Source organism: Anser brachyrhynchus, assembly GCF_964034855.1.
Source record: "Anser brachyrhynchus genome assembly, chromosome: 1".
NCBI classification, from domain to species: domain Eukaryota; kingdom Metazoa; phylum Chordata; class Aves; order Anseriformes; family Anatidae; genus Anser; species Anser brachyrhynchus.
Genome location: NC_137694.1, coordinates 184,202,610 through 184,230,604, shown reverse-complemented (window position 1 = coordinate 184,230,604; position 27,995 = coordinate 184,202,610). Strand labels below are relative to the sequence as shown.

Sequence of the window (27,995 nt, the reverse complement as noted above, 5' to 3'; positions counted from 1 at the left end):
ATAAATGTGCTGTTCGTTGGTTTTGTTCATAATTTATTTTGAGCTTGCTGCAGTAGTATTATTGTCAATTCGTTTACACACACAAAATGAAATGCTTAATAAAGGCAAAGATGATTATAGAAAGGCTGTGGGATTAAACACTTCTCTTACTGCCTTTTATAGGTGCTTAAATGCTCCAGTAACATTTCTGAGGGCTAAAATTTGATCGTCGGATTTCTTTGCCCTTCCCGGTAGCATGCTCTTTTCTACTCGTTTCCTGGAAATATTTGAACATCACCGTATTTTCTTGGAATAAATACTGGCAGAAAGAAAACATCCGTCTTGAATAATGAAGAACACCCCCTCAATTTTAAACTCTCCCCAAACGTTCAGTGTCAGTTGCTTGCACTTTCATCCGACCAGCTAAAAGAAACAGCACCATGTGACTTATCTGAACAATCGCAGGCAATCAATCCAGTTCAATAATGACCACAAAAATGACGAAAACTGCTCACAACTTGGGGTTTGTGTTTTCTAAATGGGAAACGATTCACTAATTAGGAGAGACGTTTGAGGATACTGGACAACGGATCTTTTAGGATACCGTAATCTACTAGCACGAGGTTTTCACAAGGTGGAAAAGGCCAGATCAACGGGATTCGTTACGTAGGGTGCATGAAATGTGACTGATTTATGCAATAAACCCCCGTGGGTTATTCCTGTGTCATGCCTTCACTGACACAAGCTTTCCCAGGGTATTATGTGTGTATTGTTAGGTACACACACACAAAAAATAATTCTACGGAAGCACTTTCCAGTAATTAGGAAGGAATGCGTTCCCACAAGTCAGACTTTGGGAATTCCCTCCTTCTCCAAGCGGAGGAAACACAATTCCCACTGCTCCTTCCATCAGAAGCCAGCAGATTCTGCAGATCCTCTCCCGCACACGCCCCTCCGGTAGGGCCGCACCGAGTCCCTCAGATCACCAGCTTCTCGATGCTTAAAGTACTCGTTTCGTCCTCTTCGTTTGAGCCAAAATACCCAGGCAGGTCGATCATTTGTTGCTCTGCCTCAGTTAAACCGAAGGTGGTATTATCATAAAAGGCAAACTCAGGGTCCAAGGGGAAGCTCTGGCACTTGTCCTTTCGGTACTGGGCAGGACTGATCGTTAGGCCTCTCTGGTAATTATCTTTGCCAGCTGACCCCGTTTCCTTCCGCCACTCCCCTTTGGGGTTGGGCGAAGGGCCCCGCTTGCTTCGGCTGGGCTCGGGCTTTTCAGCTGCCCTCTCCTGACCGGCAGGCTGGCGGTCAGCGACGGGATCCAGCTTCTTCCCTGGGGGACATGCCCTGTGGTGGCACCTCGTGCCGCGGCCCTGCGGTTCGCACGGCGGCACGGTGCCGTGGGCTTGATCCAGCTTGTCGCAAGTCGGGTTGGCGTTTCTCAGTTTCGCCCGTGCTCTGTCTTCCAAGCCCTGCTCCCACGTTCTGGTCCTGGAGTTGTAAAGAGGGGTCTGCCGGGGGGTGAGGGTGGACATGCTTCTCTCTCTGAAAGGCCTGGCCTTCTTCGTTTCGTGGAAGCTGGCTGTTCTTCTGAACTGCGGGTTCCTGTGACAGCCCCTCTCCGACACCTCCCCTCTGTTATCCTGGTGTTTGAAATGAGCTCTCCTCACCAAGGTCTGCGTGGGGCTCATCGCAGGATTGGCCTGGGAGAACGGAAAATCCAGCCTAGGGTTACAGCCCTCTCCCGGGAATTTGGGCTGACCAGCTGGATGGTCCAGAAATGGAGATTTGATCCGAAATTTGTTCGCCACGGCCTCCTCTTGGTTTTCTGCACTCAGGGGAAGCATTGTGGTGGCACCAACAACCGTGTCCGTGAGGGGGTTCTGAGAGACATGGTACACCTTGGTGGTCTCAGTCAGGCCCTTCTTCTTCATCTCTTTCAGCTGCTGCTGTGCGAGGCGGTAGCTGAAGATCGGAGGGATTATTTTTTGGGCATTTGGCTGAAAGCTCTCGCTTCCAGAGACATCGTCTTCCTGGGCAAACTGGAGGCTTCGCCTGTAGGTCAGAGGAATGTTAACGGGGGCATCCCCTGCCTCAGTGAAGCTGTCCCGCTGCTTGTTGCCCTGGCAAATGTTCTCTTCGTCGGAGTTTTTCCGAAAGCCAGGGGAGTGGACGGAGTTCCGACGCACAGCGGCGCTGCACTTCTGAGCTTTGCAGAGCTTTCTCCACAGGGTGATGAGGACGGTGGCAAAGATGATGAACAAACACAAGGAGATACCTGTGATGGTGACTATGTTATTTGCTTTCTGGTCCTCTCCTGGCCGGACAGAAGGTGGGGTGGAAGGCTTGATACCTGTAACAAAGAGCACACACGTCTGTCACCAGAGCTGCACTGTCATCAGCATTTTGGTATTTTAGGATGGATACTACAAAGCAAAAGCAATTAATTAATACAGTACAGTAAGATTTGCTCACTGTAGATGACTTCCTACTGATCACTTTGAACTGGCAGGAACAGATTACTCACTTTAAATCAAGGGACCCGAAGACCTTTCAGATGTAATCGTTACCTTTGCCTGTTCTGCCCTTTCTATAAGACACTCCCATATTTGTGTAAAATGGGATAATAATACTTGTCCTCCTTTACAAAGTACATCAAGATCTCCTGGTGAGAAGTGCTGTAAAGGGGTAAAAATAACCCTAGTGATGCTAGTAGTTCAGGTATCACTCCAAAATTATTTTTAGGACGGCTTAAAGAAGTGTGAGAGTTATTGACTTGTGAGCTCTGCAGTTTGAAGAGAGCACTGGCAGTGGAAGCATAACTTTTCAGAGCAGCCATCTGGGGGCGCTTCTTCAGCTGTTGCCCAGTGGTGTCCCTGGAGAGGGCAAAAACCTTTCCCCTGTTCAGCAGGATCCCAACTGAGGTTCCATTGCTCTGGTGCCATGGGCATTCTGGTATTAAGACTCTTCTGTTGTGAACCAGAGATGGACCTTCAAACGAGGAAGAATACTCTGCTAACTGGGAATATCAACATCTCAAAAGCTTTTCACAGCCCTATTTAAACCTCTCACCTGTACATTACACCACCTGCGGTCGTCAAGAGCTGGTTATGAAGCAGTGAGCTCAGACAGAACCACTTCACAACCTTGCCCCAGTCCCTAGTTTTATCCAGATCCCAGAGCCTCCCATCGGGGTTATGGACAGTCTGTTGTAAGCCTTGCTAGCTGCTCCTGCCTGCCTCACAGTGCCTGCCCACCACACAAAATGCACGTGCAGAAAAATGAGAAGTAGACATCAGTCTGAATGTACTGCCTGTAATCCAGAAAAAAAATGCTCATTCCGGAGTGAGCTATTAAGTGTGCAGGATGTATTACACTGACAAACGCAGGCCAGAAGGTCCCAGGCTGCTACAACAGTGGATGTGCAAGGCAGCGGATGGTGGGCTGGAGGCACATTCCTTCGAGTCAGGGCTGTGAGACAGCCCCAAGACCTTTGAAAAATCCTGCCATGATCCTAGGTTTGATCTTCATGTCGCTCTGAGAGCTCGACATCAGCATGAAGAACAACGACGCTGCCTGTTGAATATTTTCTGAGGGTCCCTAAAACTGACATTGAGCCCAGCACCACCATGCCCAGAGAACAAGGAGCACTGCTGTTCTGAGCTCAACAGAGAAGGTGGGAGCCACGTTTGCCCTGTTCAGTAGCGCTGGTGCAGAGCAATCCATTCATTGCTCATCCTTCTCTCAGTCCCGTTTTCTCACAGTTGTTTTCTAAGGACACAGTTTCCTATCTGTAATGCACATTGTGCTGTATCACCTGGAGTACACAGTTAGCAGCTAGCAAACAGCAAGGTTTGAAACTGGATCTAGTTACCCAGGTTTGCTCCTCTTGCCACCCAACCTACCTCTGCCCTTAGGCCGTGCGCTGGTTTCATTTCTTCAGCCATTTGCTCCATCTGCTGGACTAACGACTGCAGTGATAGCTGCACCACAACAGCCTGCTCTGGAAAGGGGTGGACAGCTGGGGGAGCACGGGGGGTACACTGCCAGCCCGAGCTCAGACAGATGACGGACACTGTGTCAAGACACTGCCTGGGCGACGTCAGACTCAACGAGGCAGAACCAGATAGGCGGAGCTCTCTAAAAGAAGCAGCCTGGCTTGGGAGCTGGATGTTTAAAAACCATCTGCAAGGCAGAAGCAAGTGATTTCTCCAGATGATTCTCTGGCAATGGGTGCTGATGCAGACCTCCTGTGCGTGTGGGTTGACTCTATACAAACCCTCTTTATTAAACCAGAGACCCGGCAGGAATGTGAGGGGGTTCCTCAGGTCCGCTCGCTCTGCAGACCCTGCCCTGGGGTGCCTCAGACCGCAGCAGTTCTGTGCACCGTAACCACCCTCCGAGCTGCAGAAGAGTGTGAAACTGGCCAAAAAGGAGCCGAGTTCAATCAACAAACCAGTTCAGTATTCACTGACCCCTCCAGCAGGTAATACAAGGCACAGAACAGGAGAACTCAGTAGCAACTCTGGAAAAACACCACCTAACCCGTGGATTTTCTCTGGTGTCACCATTGCCCTCAGCACTCTGATGGGAGACTGGCACAGAAAAGACAAGCAGCCCTAGAGCAGGGTACGAGCTTTAAACCGTGCCCCTAAACATCTGAACTGTTCTTCTCTGCTTACACTTGCAGCTTCACAGTGTAAGCAAACCTGCACAGCCAGCATTTTCTAGTGATGAAGAACAGCAGAAACCTTAACAATAATCTGTTAAAACATCTCAAGTGCTGCATGAAAACTGACAAAATGCAAAAACCTGCCTTGATGGAATAGCATTTTTAATATTCATCGTTATTTATTAATTTAATATTTTCCTTTCGACTGACCTCTCGCTCAATACTAACCCACTTCTTACAGTGCTCCACAACACATTCCGTTCCTGCCTATTCGCTTTCATTCAGCAAACCTCTTGAAACCGGTTCAAGCCAACACTCCCATCGAAAAAGTAGTCCTGCATTTTGCTGCTACATGTTCTACCCCTCTGCTGTCCTTCCATTTTCAGTGGCACAAACACTGCAATGGCCATGTGATAAGCAACTTCCCTAAATCCCCACACCGGCCGTCTTTCAGCTGGATCCACTCCAGTTCTCCACACTGCACTTTTGCCAGCAGCGGCATGGAAGCAGCCAAAGCAAGAGCGAAGGCACCGCTCGCTTTGCCACAGCTTACAGCTGTAATTTGTTAAATTATAGCCCAAGAGCCTAGGAGCCTGCACAGCCCTGATTGCCTCCCCGTCCCCATCCCTGCCAGGCTGTGGCACCTGTGGGACACGGTGGCACTGGAGCGGGTACACCAGCCAGTTTCTGAGCCGGCGGACCTTTGGTCTCTCCCACCAAAGCAGAGAAAAATTGAAAGTTGATTACGAAGCAGCACAGGAAACAGGGAAGTGGCAGAGTAGGCTCAGCTGGAAAAAACATGAGGTCCTGTGCAGGTGACACTGGAGAACTTCTCAGCGTCAGCTGCTGTCATGAATCCCACCACACCATGCATTTTAGGAATTACACACATCTAAAGCTCTTTTACAGATACTCTCACTGCTGGCGAGGCTTTTCCACACCTGTTCCAAACTACATCAAAAATACACGCCTCCTCTAGTTGCAAGCCAGAAAATTACATTTTTAACAGATTTCCACTGCCTGGAATCTTTAACCTGTGATTCAGATTATGTTCCCCTGGCCCTGAGATCTCTCCTCCGGCCCTTCCCCAAACCCTCAGACATGCTGGAGATTTTCAACCACTTCCACGGCACCCACAGCATGCCTAAATCTTGGAGCCCTGCCTCCGGCTGTCCCACAAACACATGTATGCTCCAGCCCTACTCCATCAACCACAGGGATGTGATGCCCCCGCCCTTCAAATAACACACCACCTGCTTTTGCCAGGGGAGACAAGGCAGAAGACAGCAGAGCTACGTACTCAAACAATCCTCCAGGGAACACGAGGAGGTCTCTTTTGGAGATCCAGCGCAACCTGGTTTCGCCGGCGAGGAGGTGAGACACTCTCGGAAGCGCTCCCGGACGCCATCTCCGCAGGTGACGCTGCAGGGGCTCCAGGGCTGCCACAGGCTCCACGTTTCTGCAAACACACAAGCTCACGGCAATGAGGAACACGTCTGCCTCACCTCTAAAGACAAAGAAGGCATCGAACTGTCTTCTCTTATTCAAGAAAAGCAATAGATAACCAAACAAAGCAAACCACAACACCAAAAGAGCAAGCGGATCCAGGGACCTGCTCCCGTTCCCATCAGAGGCTGGGGCACGGCTCCCACTTTTGCTTTCCTCTCTTCGCCCCACGCTACACCACGCTCCACTGAGGCTGGCAGGAGCTGCCCGGAACAACAGCAAATGGAAATTAACCCACAAATCTTTTTAACAGCATCCTAATTTATATATTCATAAAGCCCAATTCCTACCTGACAAACACTGCTTTTACAGCAGAACAGCTTCACTGACTGAAGTGTAGTTACTCCTGATTTATGTGATTGTGAAAGGAGGAGAAGCCTACGAGGCCTAATGAAGAGGCAATACTGCTTTTCCTCTTTGTGATCTTCTTAGCACACAAATGTGTTATTGAGTCGTTCATCTGACAGCTTTACAGGTCCCTATTGTTTTATTGCTTATACAGAGGCAATTAACTGAAGATGAAATTTCGCAGGTTTATTTATTTTATTTTAAGTGGAGGCAGGCTCAGGTTCTAATGCTAACTCAGATGTTGTCGTTTTTTAAATGCAATCCCTTTTTTGCTTAGGTAACATACTCATCCAGTGCTCAGCACTCAAACTTCAGAGCAGGGAGGACCCAGAGACAGAAAGGGACAGTCCCTGCCCACACTGAAAGCTGTGACACTCAGACAGGACTGTAACTTTAAATCCCAAAATAAGGGATGAGTCCAGGTGCAGTCTTTAAGGACAAGTACCCTGGGAACTGTCCTGTGGGTCAGTCGACTCAACGGCCTGGCTTTAAAATGTATCAGGAAGAAGAACAACAGACCAGTTGCTCCATTTCCCTGCTCAGAGATAAACCAGAAAACCAGATAAATCACAAAAAGCAAATTAGATTTTTCTTTTTAATAATTTATGGTTGCTACTGCCAACACAGGTCATGGTATTTAATTTTATTACCTAGTTGCTTTGCTGCTAGGATGCCACAGCGCTCCCGATCAGTGAGCAGTTTGTGATGTTACAGGACCAGACCGTGTTTGGCGACTGGAAGTGGCTTTGCGACTTCACCTTATATTGTCTGCTCTATTCGTAGCAGGCTATTATTTTTCAAAGTCCCTAACAAAAATAAATACAGACGTTATTTAATAAATGTCACATTTCAACTGCTTTGGGCCCTGTCCTACAAACTTTTGTGGGCACGCCAGCGCGAGGTAACATCCATGTGAGCAGCGTGAGAGAACCAGCGGGGCTCCTTGCCCACATGACGCCACCCACGTGCCTCGCAGGATGGGGCCCGGAGGTTTTCAGCTCCCGCTCGTGCTGCCAGCCAGGGCTGTAAAGCATGTGCAGGCACATCGGTGCGGATGCACGCTGGAGTACGTCTGCCCGGCCTCGCACGCAGCGCGGACTGGCATGGCAAGACGCCCTGGTGGCACGGCGGGCCGAGCCCACGCGACGCCGAGGGACCTCTCTGGGTATTTGAGGTCCTCCTCACACCAGCCAGTGAGCAGAGCGCTCACCGAAGGCAGATAAAAAGTGGCCATAATCAATAGCCAACCGATCCTTCTTCCAAAAGACTTCATGGTATTCCAGCACCTGGGGGTCTCACGATGTCTTGGTATCACGACGGACGCCGGCGGTGCCCCCACCCCTGGCAGAGGGAGGCAGGCTGTCTGGAGAAGCATGTAACCCCCCACAAACTAATCAGTGTGAGCAGCTGAGAAATTAGCCCCATGACTTCCAATGCGCGAGCTCGCTCAGTTCCCTGTCTCCACATTCCCTGCTCTTCTTAGCCTCTGTTAATGACAGAGAGAGGGCCAGATCCAGAAGGGCTCTGGATGCCTCCACTACTAACACTGCTGAAAGCAGAGGGTGCCCAACAGCCCCTGCGTTCATGCCTGTGAGCTTTAACGTACGCTTAGGATGGGTAATTTTCTAATTTTGACGTCAAACCTATGACGTGCCTGTTGCTCTGAGGCACTTTTCACTGACTTCAGCTTCAGCAGAAGGCACAGAGTTCCTCAGCGCTTGGCATCCATAGCTTTGGGGCAACGACTGTGCGCCTTCAGCAGCAGGAGAGCAGGAAATGCTCCAGCTCCTGTGAAAGATGGAGATTTAAACCCCGCAACCCGCTCTGCAACCTCCTGCAATTACCAGAATGTGAAAGAAAATGAAGCAGTTTATTCTCCCCCAAGGAAATGAAATAATTAACCTCCATTTAAGAGAAGCAGATCCAAAGTGCCAGGGGAAAAAAACAGACGGTACGTACTGCAAACTAGCTCTAATAAGTGTGAACTTTTCTCATATGCAGTTGAGGAATCATTTATCGACGTGGAGATAGCTAACTGATGAGTTAGTCTGAAAGAGCTGACAGTTGGCAGATCTGCCAACATGAAAGATAAATGCAATTAACTTGCGTTAATTGTTGCTCTGCGTAAGCACCTCTCCCCAAACTTCTGTGTTTCGGCCTTAGTAGGGCCGTGAGCCTGCAGTGCTGTCCTACAGCACAGGCGGTGCGGGACGCTCAGCGTCACCCGGACACACGAGGTAGGTCGAAGCACTCCAACAAGACCAGTAATATGGGATAAAATCACTAATTATTTACAGGCTCATGCAAAAACCTGCTAGCCTGGGGGACTGCAGGCTGCTTGTGGAAGCTGAGATCAGTCTCTAGGTCCTGAGACCAGGCATGGTGGTGTTTGGCTAAGACCTGGGAAACCATCCTTCTCAGCCATCCCGTGCTTCTCCACTTCCATGGAAATAAAGCCTGGGCGCACTGAAACGGTGGCATGCTCCAACAGGTTGCTCATTTGGACAATGAAAGGACGATCATCCTCTTGAAAGAAGAAAACCCAGACTCTGCCTGGGCTAATTATAGTCTTTTCCCCACAAACAGACATCTTTAAGAACTGCTGGGGCACTGTCTGAAATCTTTTCTCAGGAGCTATCCCAGCGAGTCCACAACACCCCATTTATTCTTCACATGCCAGGGATGTGGAGATTAAGGATTCACTGCCAGGAGCGAAGCAGGCTGGAGCACAAAGCCAGCCTCCCTGCATTAGGCTGTTTCTAAACAAATGCAGGGCAGAAATGGATTGAGGCAACAGAGCTAATTGGTTCCCAGATCCTCGTGCAGATAGCAGGCAGGGCTGATTCACACTGCCTCACGCAGGGAGCAAGAGTTTGATGCAAGTCTTGTATCCACGCCCGACCCTAGATACTCCTCTTACTGCACACTTAGTGACTGCTTCTCCCTCCAGAAGGGCTTTTCCTACCTTCCTCCTTCCCTTTGCTGGCAACAGCTCTACTTGTGCCCTGCAGACCCTCCGGTATTTTTTTGGGCAGGTAGCAAAAATCAGATGTGAGAGAAGGCAACAAAATTCATCCCTGCTGTCAGCAAGCGCAACAGACTTCATCAGGATTTACACCAGGGTTGAAACTGGTCTTGGGAGTGTAACTAAGAACTGTAAAAAAAAAAAAGTTAATTAAAACGTTAATTAACACTGGAAACATGAAGAAAATATGCCTGTTTATATGGCATAGCACTACGGAGTAATTTTATCAGAGCCATCCCAAATGACTCCAGACAGACACCAGCTAGGATGTGGGACATCTTCCTAAGGAGAGCTGAAGTCTCACTGCTGGGGACACTCAAATCCCCACCATGCAAAGCACGGGATAACGTGTTGAAATGAATGAGCCCGCAACGCTTCTGCTGCTGGCTAAAATGACCTGGCAGAGTTTTCTTTCTCAGACATTCAGACAATTCAGTCAGGCGTGGGGAAAATCTTAGCTGCATGGCTCTCTCTTAGTCATCTCCGTGAAGCCGTTAACGCTGCGCCGAGGTGAATGAAGTGACTCACGTCTCTGTTATTTTTTCACAGGTTCTCCAGCTGCAGTCTACAGAAAGCTCCACGGGCACAGGCTCACATTTAATGAACTTATTCCCTATGTTTAATAGATAGATTCACAGCCTTGGAAAACACAGGGTTGGGGATTTTTTTGTGACGGTTGTTCTGAAGCTGATGGCTCCTGCTGGAAGAGCTGCTGTTCTGGCCTGCCCAGCGTGACCAGCAGCCTTCTCCTTCCTCCTCCAGACACAAGACAGACAGATTCCTCTTCCACGGGCTGTCCGAAGCCTACCAGGGATGAGGAATAAAGAGCTGGATCGACGAAGGGTCAGGAAAATAACTGATGCCTGATCTATGCAAAGCAGGTGTTGCAAAATCAACTTTATCTCATCTTCTGTGGTTTGGATGAAGATAATTTTAATGATTTAGGAGCTTTCATCTTTTACAAGAGAGTATCTTTGTTTCATAATAACAGAGCATATGCTAAACAGAGGAAGAGCTGGCGGAGTGACAGATTTGATATGCAATTGTCAACAGAAAATCATCACCGAGTGGGAATGCATTTGGAGAGATTTCAAAGGGATAAGGATAATGTTTGGTGCTATACAACGCTTGCCTCGGTGACAGGAAAATAAATACAAAATTGTTATTGAGAAAATATGCCACTCCTGTGATGACACGAGGAGATACCAGAACTGCACGCAGCAATGCAGGTTCCATGGTAAGTTAGGACAACTCACAGAAAGTGGATTGTAAATCAGCCAAATGCAAAATGTAGGCAGAAGGAATACAAGCTGTACCCGCAGAATAGACCGCGGAACTAAAAGGTCATGTGTAAGAACAGCTCAAGGGTTTCCAGGGTGAAAGCTACGGCAAAAATCAGCTAGGCAATCTGTGGAAGTAAAAGCAGAGGATCAGTAAGGAGGGAGCTCGAGCTACTGCTCGAACGGCATCAGGGAGGAGGATGTTAGAAGATGACACCCAAAGCCGGTACCCGTGTCGTCAAATAAAAAGGATTGCTAAAAGAAATGGAAATGGAGCCCAAAAGAGCCAGAACATTAATCAAATCCTGAAGAAAACGCCTTTCAGTTAAGGACTCGATCTGTTCAGTTTATCAAAAAGAACACTGAGGTTATCAGGAAGGACTGACACAATTTGGATGTGCCAACGCCTTGCAGGGGGAAGACGATGGGTAGCAAACAGCTGCCTCGTCTGGCAGAGAGCAGCAGAGCAAGAGCCCCTCACCGGAGGCTGGAGCTAGATGAGCTGAGTTATGAAATGCACCTACTTTCCTTTTCCCTGCCGCAGGGCCAGGGGCTCAGGAGAAGGCCTCCTTCAGCCCCCACAGACCACGGAGGTTCGCCCCGCTTCGGGCCGCCACACTCCTCCCCGAACACCCCGCTCCTCTCCGGCGCTGCCTGGGGGCTTTGAAGTCTCACGGATACCGCCACGAAGGCAGACGTGCTGCTGTCTAATTAATTTCGGGTTGACATTTTCTTTAAGGCGACGTGGTTTCGCTTTCATCGGCTTCGTCGACGTGACACTTCCAACTTGCCAGCTGTTGACTTGAAGGCATTCTTCACGAGCAGCCTGATTTCTTTCCGCTGCACTTGTGGTGCTAACGTGCAGCTCCGGGAAACAAAGCGACTTGCAGGCATTGCTTAAGGTGGATTTCAACGATTAAAACCAGTCAAATATTGGGCACAGAAACGCAGCTGTGTCATATCCTACATATTCATCTGTCAGGGCAATTAGCTAGATAGTATCTGCGTGCCATATAAATACCACCCAAGCACAGAGAAAGAATGAGAATTCTCTCTTCCTTTTTCCTTGAGAATTATCTCGATGAAGGAAGTGTGCTTTCATTTTTAGGTGGACTTTCCTGTGCCAAAGACCAAGAGCACCAACAAAGAATACAGATGGAAAGTTAAGCTCCAGAGAAGAACTACGTACCCGGCTTGGCATGTGGTGAAAAGAGAGGTCATTCTTAGTACAGAGTGTTAATTAAAGAGCTCACAATGTCAGAATTAATGAAGTAGTACAAACCACACAACACCAGAAACCTAGTTTAGGTAGGCTGTGTCTGGACCACGTCCTGTGCTCCTTGTCTCCTGATCATCCCACTCAGAGACCTGCCCAGGAGGTGCAAGGACCCTTTTTTGGCTCGAGCTCCTGCACTTCCTTTGCAGGAAGACCAGGGTGGGGATGTGTCAAATACATCTCCAGCCTTTCAACCCAAGCTCTTTGAAGTATGCCCATGGGAAAGACTAATTCATAACCCATGGATGCAAGCCTGCTCCAAAACTTCAGAGCCTTTACTTTTCTCTTCCAGGATGTGGGCAACACAACCTAACCCAGCCCCAGTCCCCTTGTACACATGCAGCCCATCCCTTGCTACAGTTTTCAACAAACCAGAGGACATTTGGCTCATCTGCTTCCTCTGCCGTGCTACTGTGGTGAGTAGACCCTGTCAAACCATGGACTACTACCCCCAGTTGCCTATGAGGCTACACATATGTAAGTTGTAGAGATAAAAAATAAAGAACGTATGGATATTCCTTAATCAGGACTGAGAAACGGGCTCAAGTTCTGTCTTGTGACCATCCTTAACTATGATCACTCCTTAACTGCAATCATTCATACTCCTGGATGCAGTGTTGGCCTCTGCCAACCAGCACTCTCCCAGAGCATGCCTGGTCGTGGCCAAAGGACTCCACAGACCACACAGACTGTCCCCACATGGCAGGTTGTATGAAAAGTTCAACAAGGCCAAGTGCTGGGTCCTGCACCTGGGCTGCAACAACCCCAATCAGAGCTACAGGCTGGGAGATGAGTGGCTGGAAAGCTGCCTGGCAGAGAGGGACCTGGGAGTATTGGTTGATAGTCGGCTGAATATGAGCCAGCAGTGTGCTCAGGTGGCCAAGAAGGCCAACAGCATCCTGGCTTGTATAAGAAGCAGTGTGGCCAGCAGGTCTAGGGGAGTGATTGTGCCCCTGTACTCAGCTCTGGTGAGGCCGCACCTCGAGTACTGTGTTCAGTTTTGGGCCCCTCGCTACAGGAAGGACGTGGACGTGCTCGAGCGAGTCCAGGAGAAGGGCGACCAAGCTGGTGAGGGGTCTGGAGAACAAGTCTTACGAGGAGCGGCTGAGGGAGCTGGGCTTGTTCAGCCTGGAGAAGAGGAGGCTCAGGGGCGACCTTATCGTTCTCTACAGTTACCTTAAAGGAGGCTGTAAAGAGGTGGGGGTTGGTCTGTTCTCCTACGTGCCTGGTGACAGGACGAGGGGGAATGGGTGAAAGTTGCGACAGGGGAGTTTTAGGTTGGATGTTAGGAAGTACTTCTTTACCGAAAGGGTTATTAAGCATTGGAACGGGCTGCCCAGGGAGGTGGTGAAGTCACCATCCCTGGAGGTCTTTAAAAGACGTTTAGATGTAGAGCTTAGCGATATGGTTTAGTGGAGTACTTAGTGTTAGGTCGGAGGTTGGACTCAATGATCTTGAGGTCTCTTCCAACCTAGAAATCTGTGATACTGTGATACTGTGATACTGTAATCTAGTATTTTCTTGGAAGAAAAGAGTTTAGCTGTATGGATGTGACCCATGCTCTGGCAGGTGGCTTTATGGGTCGGGAAATGGACTGTGATCTGTTTTAAGCAGCAGCAGAGATACGGCTTGAAAGGCTGCTGCAAAAACCCCTCCAGCTGCCCAACTGACGACACAAGAGCGTCGTTTGCTATGGCCCAATCTTGATTCATGTCATCGAAATTTGCGTTATCTAGCAGGTAGGATTTTAAATGCCCAGAGCAAACAAGGTAGAAAAAGACAGCCAGACAAGGATTCAGCCCCTGTATCTTCTCTACCCATCTTAGGATGGGATGAATCACCCTTGGGAGATGTCTGCCTCTCTCAACTAAACAGCGAGACAGCTACTTAATGTTGGACATTTGGCTTCTAGACACTTAAATGCAGTATAGATATCTCCAGTGGGTCAGATCTACTGTGGTAGCTTCTTAAACCACTGAGAAAGCCAAGTTTCAGCTTTACTGGAACTAGATGGATCCATCATTCGAAATGTCCCAAACAGTTTTGGTTGGTACTTAGCCTTCACTTTAGTTAAGTTTGAAGTCTAGTTTTAAGTTTAAGTTTAGTTTTAAGCTATCACTGTGGCCTTTGTTACCAAATGTCCTTGTGTACGCCTCTACACAAGTCTAATCCATTTTACTCCCATCTGTATATGCCTTTACAACTATTTTTTGCTGGTGCAGAAGACCCAAAAGGCAGCTATTCAATAAGAGACACTACAATCAAACCGATTTATCATTACCCACGTTGGCCGGGAAGAGTGCTGATTTCTGCTAAAAGAAAACAAACGTCGGTACAAACCCATATTCCTCTGGATCATCATACACTCCTTAACTCTCGTTGGGAAATGGCTTCGGTTTGAGAAATAGAGGTCAAAGCAGTATTTGTTCTTCCCCACATCAAACAAAGTGCAGTTAAATTCTGTCCTGTTGTCTCCTGGGTGAAGGGTGTTCTCATACAGCCAAGATGTTCTTAGAGTAGGATGCTTGAGAGCCTCTTTATAGACGACAATTTTGCCACTGATAGAAGTGCACGGGGGCGAGACTACGAAGACCTGAACCAAAGTTTTGCACACCGCTTCTGGTGCCACAACCAGCCTGTATCCAAATTTGTGGAGGAGATCTATGGGTCCCATGGAGGCAATAACAGAATGTGTTGCTAACGATTTCAGTAGCACAGTAATATAAGTTTCTTGACCAACATGCGGGCAATCAAACTCTACCCACTGGGACTTAGACAGCAGGATTCCTTTTCTAGTTCTAACGCCCAGCATCTCATCAGAGCTTACTCTTCCTAGTTCATAAAGGGTGCTGGTGAATATCACATCCAGCGAAACCACTGTCTTGTTCATGGCACACAAGTGCTCGTTTGTAAAAAGTCCAACCTGAAGGGAGCTTCCAGGCAGCTCCGAGGTCTTGTTCAAATCAATGTGAAATACAGGCCATTCCACGCGGAGGGTGGACGTTCTTCCTCTTGCAGCACCACTGCTATTATCGCTGGGAGAGACCATTCTGAACAAAAAGTCCCCAGCACTCATGAAATAAAAACACTCAAACTCTACCACCCCCTGGGACTGATTCACGGGAAGCTGTTTTCTTGCAATGACCTCGTTGGTGCTGGCATCCAGCAAGAGGATGGACAGGTTCTCTGCCGTCACATTACCACTGCTGTAGTACCGATATTCCACAGACACCGTGTCGTTGCTGAAGGCTACATGACCTGGGCGCTCCAACAGGAGGTACTCGGCTTCACCCAGAACTGAAAGGAAAACAGTGTAACAACAGTGTTAAGAAACAGAGAGACAACCCACTGCTTATGCAACTTACAGAAGAAAATACATATTTATAAAGTGGATATTTAAGAAATCGTGCTCAAACTTTTAAAAGTGAATCAGATCACCAAAAAAAAAAAAGTTGTAACTAGAGCAATTAAAGCTCACCACCTCCCCTTTGTGCAGGGATGTGATATGGAACAGCTCAAAGCTCACTGTAGCAACACGCTCAGAAAGGTTAAAAAAAAAGGTTTCAAAAAAAAAAAAGATTCACAGAAAACTTCATTTCTAGGGATAGACCGTGAAAATCTCCACTTCTTTCACTTGTAGATTCCTAAAGCCCACTTCACAATGGCCAGCTGTTCTACTTATTTTAGCCAAAAAAAAAATAAAAACAAAAAAAAAGTAGTTTCTTAATACAGAAACATGAAAAATGTCCCTCAAATTAAATAAAATAGGAAGTCTGCATGATGCTTTTTGAAGCCTCTTCTCTTGCTCTGTCTTATGAATCTTTCATTTTGCTCATTTGCATCACAGAGACACTTGAGTGAAAGAGCTGAAAATAACAGTGATGGTGACTGCAGCACTTTTCTTGTCTCAGATGTGGTGCAACATGTCTAAATGACATCATTTCATTATAAATGGCACAGGCTTTTTAAACGCACTTCTTGCATGACCATGTTTGTGCAAGTTGCCAAATTATCCTGAGACATGCTGTAACTAGTGGGGATAGATGATATCTAAAGCACTGGATTGAGAAGATCACATTTCTGTTCTCAGCTCAGCTAGCTTTTCTGCATTGCTTGAAACTTAAGGATTTCAGACGTAGGAAGGTTACCCGAAAAATGGGAACTGCTTACATTTATTCTAGATAGAGAATGTGCTGTGAGACATCTTTATATAATAAATTGCCTGGAAAAAGGCTTCTGAGTCTTGGATGGAAGGTGCTATGCAACTGTAAGACTTCAGCTAAAGCAATCCGTTAGTAAGTAGTATCGACTAACAATACTCTGACTTGTTCAATCTGTTACATATGTCTTAAGATTACCTCAAAGAAAGCTGTGCTGGAAAAACACTGCAAGTGCCAAGGCAAGCACTCAGCATTTAGGAGTAGCAGGACTCATCTCACAGAATACTAGACAACTACCACTGCAAGCTTCAATTTGAGTTCGTCCCCTTGGATTCACTTTCCTGTCAGCAGAGAAAGTTTTCAGGAAGCAATTCATCTGACCAGCTATAGCCATTTACATCGGCATGCGCCAGAACAGCCTATTACTCTTCACCCGCTGTAAGAGGCAGTTAAAATAACCAGCTCCAACCACATCCCTAACGTCTGGGTGAAGGTTGTACGCACAGCCTTACACACATAAATCATGTGTATGCTCTCACATACATGTGCTGTAAGTCGGCCTTTAACTTGCATGAGTCAATACCAATTTTTCCACAAGATCCTGCTTCATTTGGCAGATGGATGGTGCCTGTTACCAGAGGGCTCTTTTATTCTTGTCCTTCCATGGTGGTCCCATGTATAATAATATTGATATTAATAATATTGACTATATTGATATTAATAATATTGACTATAATAATTGATATTAATAATATTGACTGCACACCATCCGAAATCCATCCTGATAATACAGAATTATTCATTTCCCCCATGGACTTTTATTGTGCTCTTATCATAGTATATCAGTGTATTAGAAATATTCATGAGTTTATCCCTGCAATGGCCCTGAAAGATGAGGAAACGTCACCATTCTTGTTCAGTGTGTTAGGAACCAGGGCACAGACACAAAGGTGAAAACTCGTCAAATATCAACTGAACAACTACCTGGGCCTCTCAGAACTACCTGGCCTTTCTCACTTGTGTGCTGGGCGGGCGGCTGAGCACTGGCCCAGGCTGCCCAGAGAGGCTGTGGGGTCTCCTCCTGGGAGAGCGGCACAAGGCGCCTGGACGGGGTCCTGGGCACCCTGCGCTGGGTTGGACCAGATGGCCTCCAGAGGCTCCTTGCAACCTCAACAATTCAACTCCAGCAAGTTCCCACCTTTCTTGCTCACCTCCAGCATGCCAGCAAGGGGAGCAGAGAGCACAGAACAAGCACCTCTACCCAGGGCCTGACATTAGAAACATGCAGAAAGCTGCTGCCCTGGGCTGCAGCATGCACAGCGTTGTGTGGGGCTGGCAAGAGGAGCAAAGGGAGTTGGAGCACGCTCAACCCCTCAGAGAGCTTTGTTGTTAACTCATCTGCAAGGACTTAGAAATGGACCAAGTCTGACCACATCCTCATACAGACAACAAAATGCATGTCCCAGAGCTTCATGAGCTCTCTAACGTGAAGTTCCCAGAGCTGCATTAGAGTTTCCAAGCGAAATGGTTGCAAGTTGCTGGGTTTTTCTTTCTTTGAACGTGGGCAAAATGATGCATTTCTCTACAAAGGAATTGGCCAGATTCAACTTGGCTGAAATGTAATGAGGGAAAAAGAAATCAGGCCATGGCAAAAACCCAGCGTGAAAAATTTCAACTCCAGGCTTCAAATTTTCAACAAAAACTTTGATGTGATAGTAATGAAAAGCACTGATGTTTACACCTACTACTCTCCTCTCCTTACTCATTTGCACTATTTTTTATTTGGACTGGCCCACACCAGAAGAAATAACACCGCTGTGTATGCGTGTGGGAGGACTGGAGAGAGGCCAGGGGACTGCCGTGTAGCTCCCATCCACCCTAATATGGATCACTTGGGAAGTGAGGAAAGCGAGCATTACTGCAGGATGCTGCTACAGCACTGCAGAGCTCTGCCTGGCACCCCTCAGGTCACAGCATCCCTTCTCCCCTCTTTGTTTAATAAAACAACTTCACGTTCATAAGTGGCCCATGCAGCAGTTTTCCATAATGCTCCACAAGTTGCCAGTCAGAAGCAGCCAGCTTCCCCCGCGTGCTCCTTCAGCAGCCCTCCAGCCTCCTGCGCGTGCATGGCCCTGTCACAAGCCAAAACCTGGTCCCAATTGTTTGGACAGCCAGTCAGGGGCAGCTTTCAATGCGTTTGTGTATTTTTGGTTGTCATTACAATGGTCTCCCACTGAATGGAGTCTGGCTGTGGCGCCAACAACCTGCCAGAGGAGTCTTTGCAAGAGCTCCCTCTTAGAAAGATCAAAAGGAAAATCCTTGTTTTTCTTCTGAAGAGTGAGAATTATTATTTGAGGGTGCTGTTCTGATATTTATTTATTTTTAATTGTGTTCAAGCCAACTTGGGTTGTGATGTTGGCTTGTCAGCCATCAGCACAACAAAGCTACGAAGAACAAACACATCAGAAAAACTGATAAGAAATGAGAATACTGAATACTGTTTTGTTGTATGCTAGAACCATTTTTTTTTCTTGTAGCATTACAGTAATTTTCCACAATATACTTGTTCATTTAAAACGCAGTATTGGTGTAAAATTGAGACACATATGAGGCAAATATTTCTCTAAAAAGTATGTACACATGTGATACTCAAAGATACGTACTGTTCGTAAGTTATTTTCAGAATTACGGACTACCCTTTCACTGGAAATAAGGGAAAAGATGATGCACCTGAGATTTAGCTCTTTAACTGCACCTTTTAATTACTCACTGTGCCACTCTCTATAAAGTTCCCAAACAATAGCTTTTACCTGTGAGTCAACCAGTTGTGAATGCCTGCAGGACTGGCTCACCAAGAACCAGTGGATATTGCAATCATTCACCTCACTTTCTGGATTAAGTGAATTCAATACTTATCTTCACTGCATTACCCACTCAGAGCACTGTTCTTAACTTAGCCAGCTAACTTTGTCTTATTAAAACAACACGTGGTACTAAAAGCCACAGACAAAAGTCACCACTTCTTTTAAGAACCCTTGTTCTAGAGTGGAGATGGAGCAAGAACAGAGGTACAGGTAGCTGAGCGTATTTTCTCACGTACACAAGAAAAGCAAACTGCACACATTCTCGGTCCATTTCTCTCCTTAACACCTGCTTTTAAATTATGAATGTGATTTTTGAAAACATATGTATTGTTTACAAATTAAGAGCCCCATTTTCAAGATTTCTAAATCACTGAAATCACTGTGTAGTACGGAGTTGATTATCTTTGCAAACCTACCTTCTACTTAGCACGTTCTTGGAAAAGATAGATGCCCTGCATAGGATTCCCCTCAGACTTGTAGCTGTCTAAGCTAAACTAGGTGTTTAATCTCCGTTGACAGCTGAAGGAGAGGAGGTGCTTTCTCAACCCACACATCTCAGACTGCAGATGGGTTGGAGCTGCCCTCAAGATGTGCCATTTTGTGACTCAAACAACACTGATTGCATCATACTAGCTGCCTAATTTTACATGACTAAAATTGAATGGATACGAATCCCATCCTTTGGCTTCTTACGTGGTCAAAGGAGAGAACACCTCGTTGTTCTCAAAAGTCCTCTGAGTCGCCAGCTTAGGTCCATCAGATGGGGTCTCACACAGTCACAGGAAGTTGCCTGTACTGTCGATGTTCCCATAGGTTCCTTTTACAGTTAACGGAGAGGAATGGGCAGTTTTATGTTGTAGTTCCTCCCACCCTGGTACAGACACCTAAAACAGACCTGTCTTCCAAGATATGTATTAAATGTTACGGAATACAAGTCTCAAAAGAGAGCAGAGCTCCTGTTACTGCTTCTAACACAGCCAGCCCCTTGGTGATGCCCACAGAAATGTGCTCATTTATCTTGTTTGCTTCTCTGAGCAAATTCACAGCAGGAAAGGTTCCTGCTGGATCCAAAGGGGCAGCTTATGCAAGTTGAGTTGTCTTTTCCACCTACATATTGCACAAGACGTCGACTATATTCTGTGCAACGGTGGCTTGTGTGACCTTTTATTTCAGCAGATATCCTGCAAACAACACTATCCAAAACCACCTTGTGAATATGAGTCTCACAGTTTTCCCTTGAAAGCTCTAGTACTCACCGTAGTCACAGAGCACCACTAGCAATAGATTTGAAAAATCTTTCAACATCTGTTTCATTCTGACCAGTGCGATCCCAGGTCCTTTTACTCCTCATGTCCTTCTTCAGCTCCAAAGTGCAGGAACGTTTTTCAAGAACACCTGAAAGTTTAAAAAATTCAGCTGTGTTGACTTTGCTTCATAAAATACAAGAGGAAAGACATCCCACTAGTAAGAAAAAAAAATAAAAAAGCCCACACCATTAATTAACACCTTTCTCTCGTTTACCTAACCATTATTAATATTGGATCGACGGATAAGCACAACTACAAAATTCATTGTACAGTACATTTTCCATCTTTAAATGTCACGTCCTGAGACAGAACAATAAAGACCTGTCACAACAATTTACCTTTGCACTGCAGTAACTGCTTTTGTGCATATCTTACATTAAGATCAACACCCACAACTGCAAAATAAGAAGTATTTTATACAAAATGTAACTCTGACCTCAACATCTGTAGATACTGGAGGTTTACTGCTGCTATACAATTCAAACTGCCCTGTTTTCAGGTCTAGTAATATTATTTAGTTATTAATATTAATATTATTTAATTGTTTATATTATCTCACTGGCTCTGTAAAAGATATATAACTGCTTTTTATGTCACTCAGACTGATTAGCTGGAGAAAGTGCTAACTTCCAACTTTTCCTCCATCATTTTTCAAGTTTACATTCTATGTAGCATTGGTTATGCCAACAAAAATAGAGAACCTTTTGAAAAGTTTCACAATTTTATTTCAATGTGCTTTAAACTAGTCGTTACGAGTCTCATAGCAATCATATAAAACAGGCTGGAAGCAGAATGACAGCAGCAAAACCTACAGTTCGCTCCAGAAACAGAAGCAAGAGAGAATCTAAAAAGAGAAGATCGAGCTCAAAGGAGTCCTTCTCAAAATACAAGAATTGCTCTCTTTTGTATTGTATAGGATTGTTTGAAAGTCAGCCTTACTGTGCTTACCGTCACTCAAACATGCAAGAAAATTCTTGTTCAATACAGCTTACAACCTGATTTTACGAGAGAAAACTGGCACCGGAGCACGCATAAGTTAGGAGAGACAAAAATTGCAGAACATAAACATAAAACGCAAGAACTGGGCACGACAAAGATCAGGTACGTTTTCAGGAATCATAAAAATAATGAGATATTTCAACAATAACATTGAGTTATTGACCTAAGAGTTGTTGACCTAAGATTCAGCCCATGTGTTATTTGAAAGCTTTTTAAATTGTTTTAGCTTCTTCGCCTGTCTGCTCTGTGCCAATTCCCTCTCCGGTTTCTCATATACACTTAATTCAAGTGGCTGGAGAGAATAATTTCTAAGAAAAGATTAACGGGAGCATGCACAGCCTTGCTCAGCGAAGGCCCATTACGACAATAGCTGTACATATTTACTGGGGAATCATCACCACCTGGCCCATGAACTTGACCGGGCTCCAGAATGAATTAGGCAGTGACGGCGATACCCCAAACACCCAGTTTCACTCCCTGTGCTGTAAATTACAGGAATACAAACCTTGTGCATCCAGCCAGGGGCAGGCTGATGGCAGAGCGTGGTGGAGGGCCAGCCTGCTCCTAGGGGCTGCTGCTCCCTGCTTGCCTGCCGAAGGACTCCCGAGCTGGCTCTCCTCTGCGGCACGCGGCACTGGCTACTGTCAAGAGACGTGGTGTCGTGTCGCAGGCTCAATACGCTGGTGGTCCTGGGATTTAACCATTATTAACCATCATTAACTATTAATTGGGCATTTAAAGGAAAAAAAAAAAGAAGCAAAGAGTGATCCAAGAAAGAAAAAGCAGGTTTAAAAAAAAATATTTGCAAGGGATGCCTTGGCCAATGGCATAATCATTCAAGGTAAACAGTTAAGTAGAAGTTATGTGGCACTGCTTGAAACTGCACTGAACTAAAGAGGGGAAATAAAAATGCTTTATGGGCAGTAGTCACAATTGCGCTGGATGCCTTAATGGGTCCTTTCCATCTCTAGCTTTCTTAGCCACGTATTTTTCAAATGTCTTTTACAAATATTGTTTTTTAGACAATCACACAGCGTCAGGTAAAATTCAAACCACCTTAATCTGAGCCTAACGAGTGACACACAGCAGAAAGGAAACAAAGCTACGGAAGAAGGAATACATCCTAGGGAAGAAAGAAAGAAGACCGGGCAGGAGAATACTCCTGAGATAGTTGCCATACATTTTAATTTGCGCATGTCAAGCTGACAGATGGAAACGCAGCATGGTTCATTAGATGGGGCACCGGAGTGAGACACAGGAGACCTGACTTCTGTTCCTATTTCTGCCACTGTCAGATGTATGATGTTAGCAAATCGCATCATTAATCCACTCCCCCCTCCCCATCCCCTCTCTCCTGCTCCGTGTTTATAGCAGGAACTTTCCAGGAGAGGCTCTTTCTAAGCCAGTTTGTGGACACAGCCCAGCACCAGGGCCTTTGGGCATTTCATGAACCGGACCCCAACCCTTCTTCCCTTCTATACTTTCATCTGTGTTATCTTGGTTGGCTTAGGGAAAGGCTCTGGCGGGCAGTGCAGGCAACACCCAAGCTGCAACTGGAGTATTTGAAACGGCACCAAAACTAACTTCCAAGCGCTTCCACCAGGTGCCTCGCCAAGTCCGGCCCGGGGCTACTTCTCCCTCTGCTGTCACTGGATGCAGCTGGAGCCCCCGACTTACCAACCTACTTGAGGCTCCCCTGAACAAATCCAAGGCTAACATGCACGCACGAAGTCTCTCTGAGCTTTTACACCTTTGCCAGCTGATTTCTAATAGCAGCTTTCAGCCTAAGAACTGCCCATCCATTTCTAACACAGCATTCCTCCTCTCCTTCCCCTCCTTCTTTCTCCATGTGTTTGTTCCTCTCCGGTTTTCTCTCCCTCCACCCTGTTTGGTGCAAACGCTACACTGACCTCTAAGCTCGGTTCACATTTCTTCCCCTTCAGCCACCTTCTTCCTACAATTCTTCCTTTTTTTTTTTTTCCTTCTCAAAAATTTCCCACTTCTTCACCTCCTGCCCCCAGCTCTATTGTTGTTCCCCTTCCAGCACCCGCAGAAAATCTTGCCTTTCAAGGCAGACAATGTATCTTAAATGGTTTCTACGCTACGCAGATCTTTTACCTCGAGTTCATTAACTTGATGAGATGAGCAGCGATTGAACAGAGGCGGCTATCAGACTTTGAATAATTGGCTTTTTTAATTTATTACTTTGGTGGACAAGCAGGGACTAAGGCTCTATTGTGTGAGATGCAGCAGACACACAGCAACAGAAAAAGATGCTTTCTGTTCCACGAGACGGTATAATGGGCTAACTGGAAATGGAAGACTTCCTCTCCAAAGTGAATTGGAAATGACAGATAAGGAGAGGATGAGCCATAAAGGGCCTTGGGAATGAAGACCAAGGGGCTTGTGTGTGATGTAAATGACACAGGAAAACTTCAAGTCCCTGCTCTGCAACAGATTTCCTGTATGGTCTTGGTCTCATCACTTAGCTTTCCTCTGGCTCTTCACTGGAAATAGCACTTCACTGCCTGGTACAGGTAATATGAGATGAAATCCACCATGAACTGCGAGGTGTGTTGGCACTGCAGTGTCAGGAGCCATGTACGATCCAAAGATACAATTTCATTTACAACATTTTTTCTTCCCCAAATAAAGAAGTAATAGGACAGGTTATATACCAACTTAGTGCCACATACCTATTCAAATAATACCCCTATTTCTCTAGGTCATTAAAATTAAGTATTTTGTAATCATTCTGGACAGTCCATGGGTTTTACAACAACACCGACTGGATTTATGACTTCCAGTAGGTTTTCCAGCAGTATCAAAGGCCACAGAACAGATCTGATGTTTCACAAACCAGTCAGCTCCGCAGAGTGCCACGACCCGCTGGTTTAGCACAGCTAACCACTTCCTAGCTTCATCAATGTACCACTCAGCAACCATTCCCCCTTCATAGAGCAGAGGAGAGGCTGCAGTTAATAAGGGACCATCAGGAATCAATCAGCTACCCCATGAACAAACACTGGGCTTAAAGAGAATACAAATGCACTGGAGCCTGTATCTCACCCTGACCCTGGGTACCCTCGGCCCTCCTCATTGCAAATCCCTTGCAATGGGTTTTACAAGGGGTTTACAATTTATAAACATTTTGCAGTCACATTTGCAACCTGGAATTTGCACAACTCGGGTTATGCATGAGAGAGGCAGGCAGTAAAACAGCAACTCCAATCCTGAAGTCCCTAAATCCTTCCTACGTTTCACTTGAGGAAGTGGCCAAGCAGCACGAGCAGCAAGAAAGAAGCGTGTATCCGCAACATTTCTGTAAATTTAAGATATTTTATCTGTCCGTCAGCAAAGACATTAATTATTTTTGCTTATTGCGGTGCGAGATGAGGCGGCGATTGAAGCGCTACCACCTGCTGGGAATTTCAGAACTGCTCATCTAATCCTCCACCCCTGACATGAAAGCGGGAGCCCCTCAGGTGTGCGTCACGTTTTATCCCAATCTAATCGCTGCTGACCACGCGGAGCGGTCACGGCCAAAAACGTGCCGCTGCTCCCGGGGAGGAATTGAGTTGAGGGGGAAAAGTACGCGTGTGATGTCTGCCACAGCGGGGGGCTCGGGCTGCCATCCTCACAGGCATCTTCCCTTCTTATTTACACATCAGACAGTTTGACGTTGTTATCAGATAATGGCTTTATTAAAATCATGCATCTAAATTTGCCAGGCTGGAACTGACAGCGCTAGATCTCCCTGCGTGCAGGGGAACAAATAATTAGCTGGCAAAGCCCGTTTTCATCGATATTTTAGGGCTGAGATGACAAAATCCCGGGGTTTCTCAGCCCCTATTGACAACGGCTCAGCAAGCCAAGAGCTGGCCAGCAATGCCCAGCCCCTGAAACCGGAGGGCTACAGCGGAGCGAGCACACGGACGAGGTTTACTTTGGAAAACGTGCGGTGAAAATAAGTTTATTAAGCATAAGGAGGCTTGGGGGAAGATGTCCGAGCGGTAACAAATAACAAATGCAAATAAATTAAATACGTTAAGATACCTCATACATACCTCGTGGGGTAAGAGACGAGCGCAGCCGCTTGATCTTTTCGTTCTCCTGCATATATTAATTTTTACGTTTACGTTATTTTTTCTGGAAACCCACCCCCGCCCGAGAAGTTTACCTTAAGGACCGGAGCACCGGGCACGGTCGCGACGCAGCCGAAACACCGAGGAATTCGCTCGGGACTACCTGCACGACGAGCAGAAAGCCGTCTCCGGGGCTTCCCAGCGATCCCATACGAAGGTTTTTTTTTTTTTCTTTTCTTTTCTTTTTTTTTTTTTTTTGCCTGAGGTGGCGGCGGCGAAGGACAGGAGGAGCAGGGCAGGAGGAGCGGCCGAAGGGCTACGAGGCTCCCTCCCTCCCTCCCTCCCTCGGCCGGCGGGGCCGGGGTAAATGGCGCTGCGGCTGGCGGCGGCCGCCGTGCGGGGGCAGCCCGCGCCCCTGGCGGCGAGGCGAGGCGAGGCGAGGCGAGGCGCTGCCGGGGCCGCCCCGCACCGCCCCGGACCGGCCCTGCCCGGCCCTGCCCGCCCGCTGCCGGGCTGTGGAGGCTCCCCTCGGCCGGAGCCGTCCCGCTGAGGGCCGCCCTCAGCCCGCCCCGGCACGGGTGTGGCGGCCCCGGGCCCCGCTGAGGGCCCGGCTCGGCCTCGTGGCCGCGTTTTCTGACGGGGCTGTGTGAGGCGAGGAGCCGCCCTGCCGGCAGCTGGGCGGCTGTCTCCATCTGTGGGGAGCCTCCTCTTCTCGTCGGCAGCCAGGCACCACCATAAGATCTGTCCCCGTCTGCCCCATCCTTCTCTGCTCAAAAAGTTCTGAGTTTGAACTGAGGGCCCGCGGGTTTTGTTGTCTCACACCGAAGGGTACCGCTCAGCAGCAGTGAAACCAAGGCACCAAATGATCTCACCAACGGGGACGAGCGGCCCCAGCAGCTTCGAGTGCCTGTTTGCAGCCAAAGTTTGCGTACAGATGGGTGTTGCTCCTATCCAGAGTTCACAAGTAATGTTTAGGGACTGTTATGACAGGACACATTGATGCGGAATGAAATTATCCTCTTGTGGAGAAACTTCTAAAAGAAAATAATCCATTTATTTTTGCACAAAGTTACGCATTTATCTCAAGCCACTATCATATTTATTTCCCAGACGTGTAGTCTGTGACTTAAATACATACCTATGGGTAGTATCCCCTCACACTTGCAAAACTACAAAAGGATTTGAAGAGGCACTTACATTGACTGTTGTGTAAAAAAGTCTTCCCCATTTCAGTAATTGAGCATGGACATGGCATAAAGACTCAAGAGGAAGCAATTTTCTACTTTTTGTGTCCAAAATTCGACCCGAGCCGTCATTCCTAGCTAACTTCTGTCATCTATATGACCGAGAAAATAAAACTTCCATAAAATACGAGTCTCCCTGCCTCACCTGAACGCTGAACCCCAGCAGCAGGTTACAGCCAGCAGCCCGTGTTCGGCTCCATCGCCCCCTGCCTTCTCACTTTCACTCCGTTTTGATCAATGCATGCTAAATATCTTTTCCATATGCTAGCTGTGGTCTGCGGTGTTTAAAGCTTCAAAGGCAGACTGCCATCTGGAGTACTGTCAAAAACATTCAGAGCAGCACTTGCTGAGGAGCTCGGAATATATTCTGGAAGGGAAAGAGTAAATTCTTTATGTGCCATACAGATTTTTCAGGACGTTTTTAAACATTTTGATTTGAATAATCCAAATTGTTAATATTCTTTCTTTTTTATTTTATTTTATTTTTTAACACGTGTGTGCAGTTTTTTAACTCAGCGTCTAATTCAGTCTTTCTGCTGTCTGTAAATTTTGTTTGATGTTTCAGAAGAGAAGGAATATGCATGTGTGTGCGACCAGCCTAATAAAGAAAGGTCACAGCATTTCACCATCAGAAGGACACCGCAGAGTCTGGGACTGCTCAGTTTGTGCCGTGCCCCATGATGACATCCTTCAACCCTTTCTTTGAACACCGAGGAGCTCCCTGTGTCTGGTCCTGGTTTGTGCAGGTAGCCTGGCAGCAGGAATTCAGCTCCAGGCAGTACCACCGGGGAGGAATGGTCGTGCCAGAAGCTCGTTTCATATTGATCGTGTAAGGTACCAACTGGCAGAAGTGGATGTGCCATGATTCTGGGTTTGCTTTGAATGAAAATGGTAATAAATCATGTTTGCTAATAAAGAAAATAATACTATAAAGAGATCACTGATGATAAGGAAGCTGAGAGGAGAGGAAGCATGCTGCTAATGACTCCCTGCTCTGAAAGTTCCTATGAATTTCCAGGACTGAAACTCAAGTCTCACTTGCTGCCTACGTTTAACATCTGAAAAAAAAATTTATATTGGTGAGCGTTTTGCCAGGCTTTTTTTCCTCTATGAACACATTTTAAAAAAATTTAATCACTGAGAAAAATGTCATTCCTCCATTGTAATACAGAGGAAAAATAAATTCGCAAAGCAGGAAAGAGCCTGAAACATGCAGCATTATGCTTTACTCATATTGCAGTACTTTGCAC

The 27,995-nt window shown here is 46.8% G+C and overlaps 1 protein-coding gene across 2 annotated transcripts; it reads right to left on the bottom strand.

Annotated features, from left to right (window-relative positions):
- Nucleotides 1–20: 20 nt before the first annotated feature.
- THSD1 (thrombospondin type 1 domain containing 1) lies at nt 21–26,947 on the bottom strand. Of its 2 annotated transcripts, none has more exons than XM_080598856.1 (6): nt 25,597–26,947; nt 21,922–22,105; nt 20,367–20,505; nt 14,427–15,383; nt 5,952–6,110; nt 21–2,332 (listed from the first exon to the last, which is right to left on the bottom strand). In XM_080598856.1, the coding sequence occupies exons 3-6, from the start codon at nt 20,422–20,424 to the stop codon at nt 957–959; spliced, it is 2,550 nt and encodes an 849-aa protein (XP_080454982.1). In that variant the 5' UTR covers nt 20,425–20,505; nt 21,922–22,105; nt 25,597–26,947; the 3' UTR covers nt 21–956. The 2 variants fall into 2 exon arrangements, with proteins under 2 accessions (XP_080454982.1, XP_080454983.1); XM_080598857.1 differs by having other exon boundaries at nt 21,922–22,096.
- Between the last annotated feature and the right edge of the window lie 1,048 nt (nt 26,948–27,995).

Coding starts and splice junctions, on each gene's coding strand:
- THSD1 (XM_080598856.1), bottom strand. CDS start 20,424: ATGAAACAGATGTTGAAAGATTTTTCAAATCTATTGCTAGTGGTGCTC. Junction 15,384..20,366: donor AGTGGTGCTCTGTGACTACG/GTGAGTACTAGA, acceptor TTTTCCTTTCAG/TTCTGGGTGAAGCCGAGTAC. Junction 2,333..5,951: donor TTCCCTGGAGGATTGTTTGA/GTACGTAGCTCT, acceptor TCTTTGTTACAG/GTATCAAGCCTTCCACCCCA.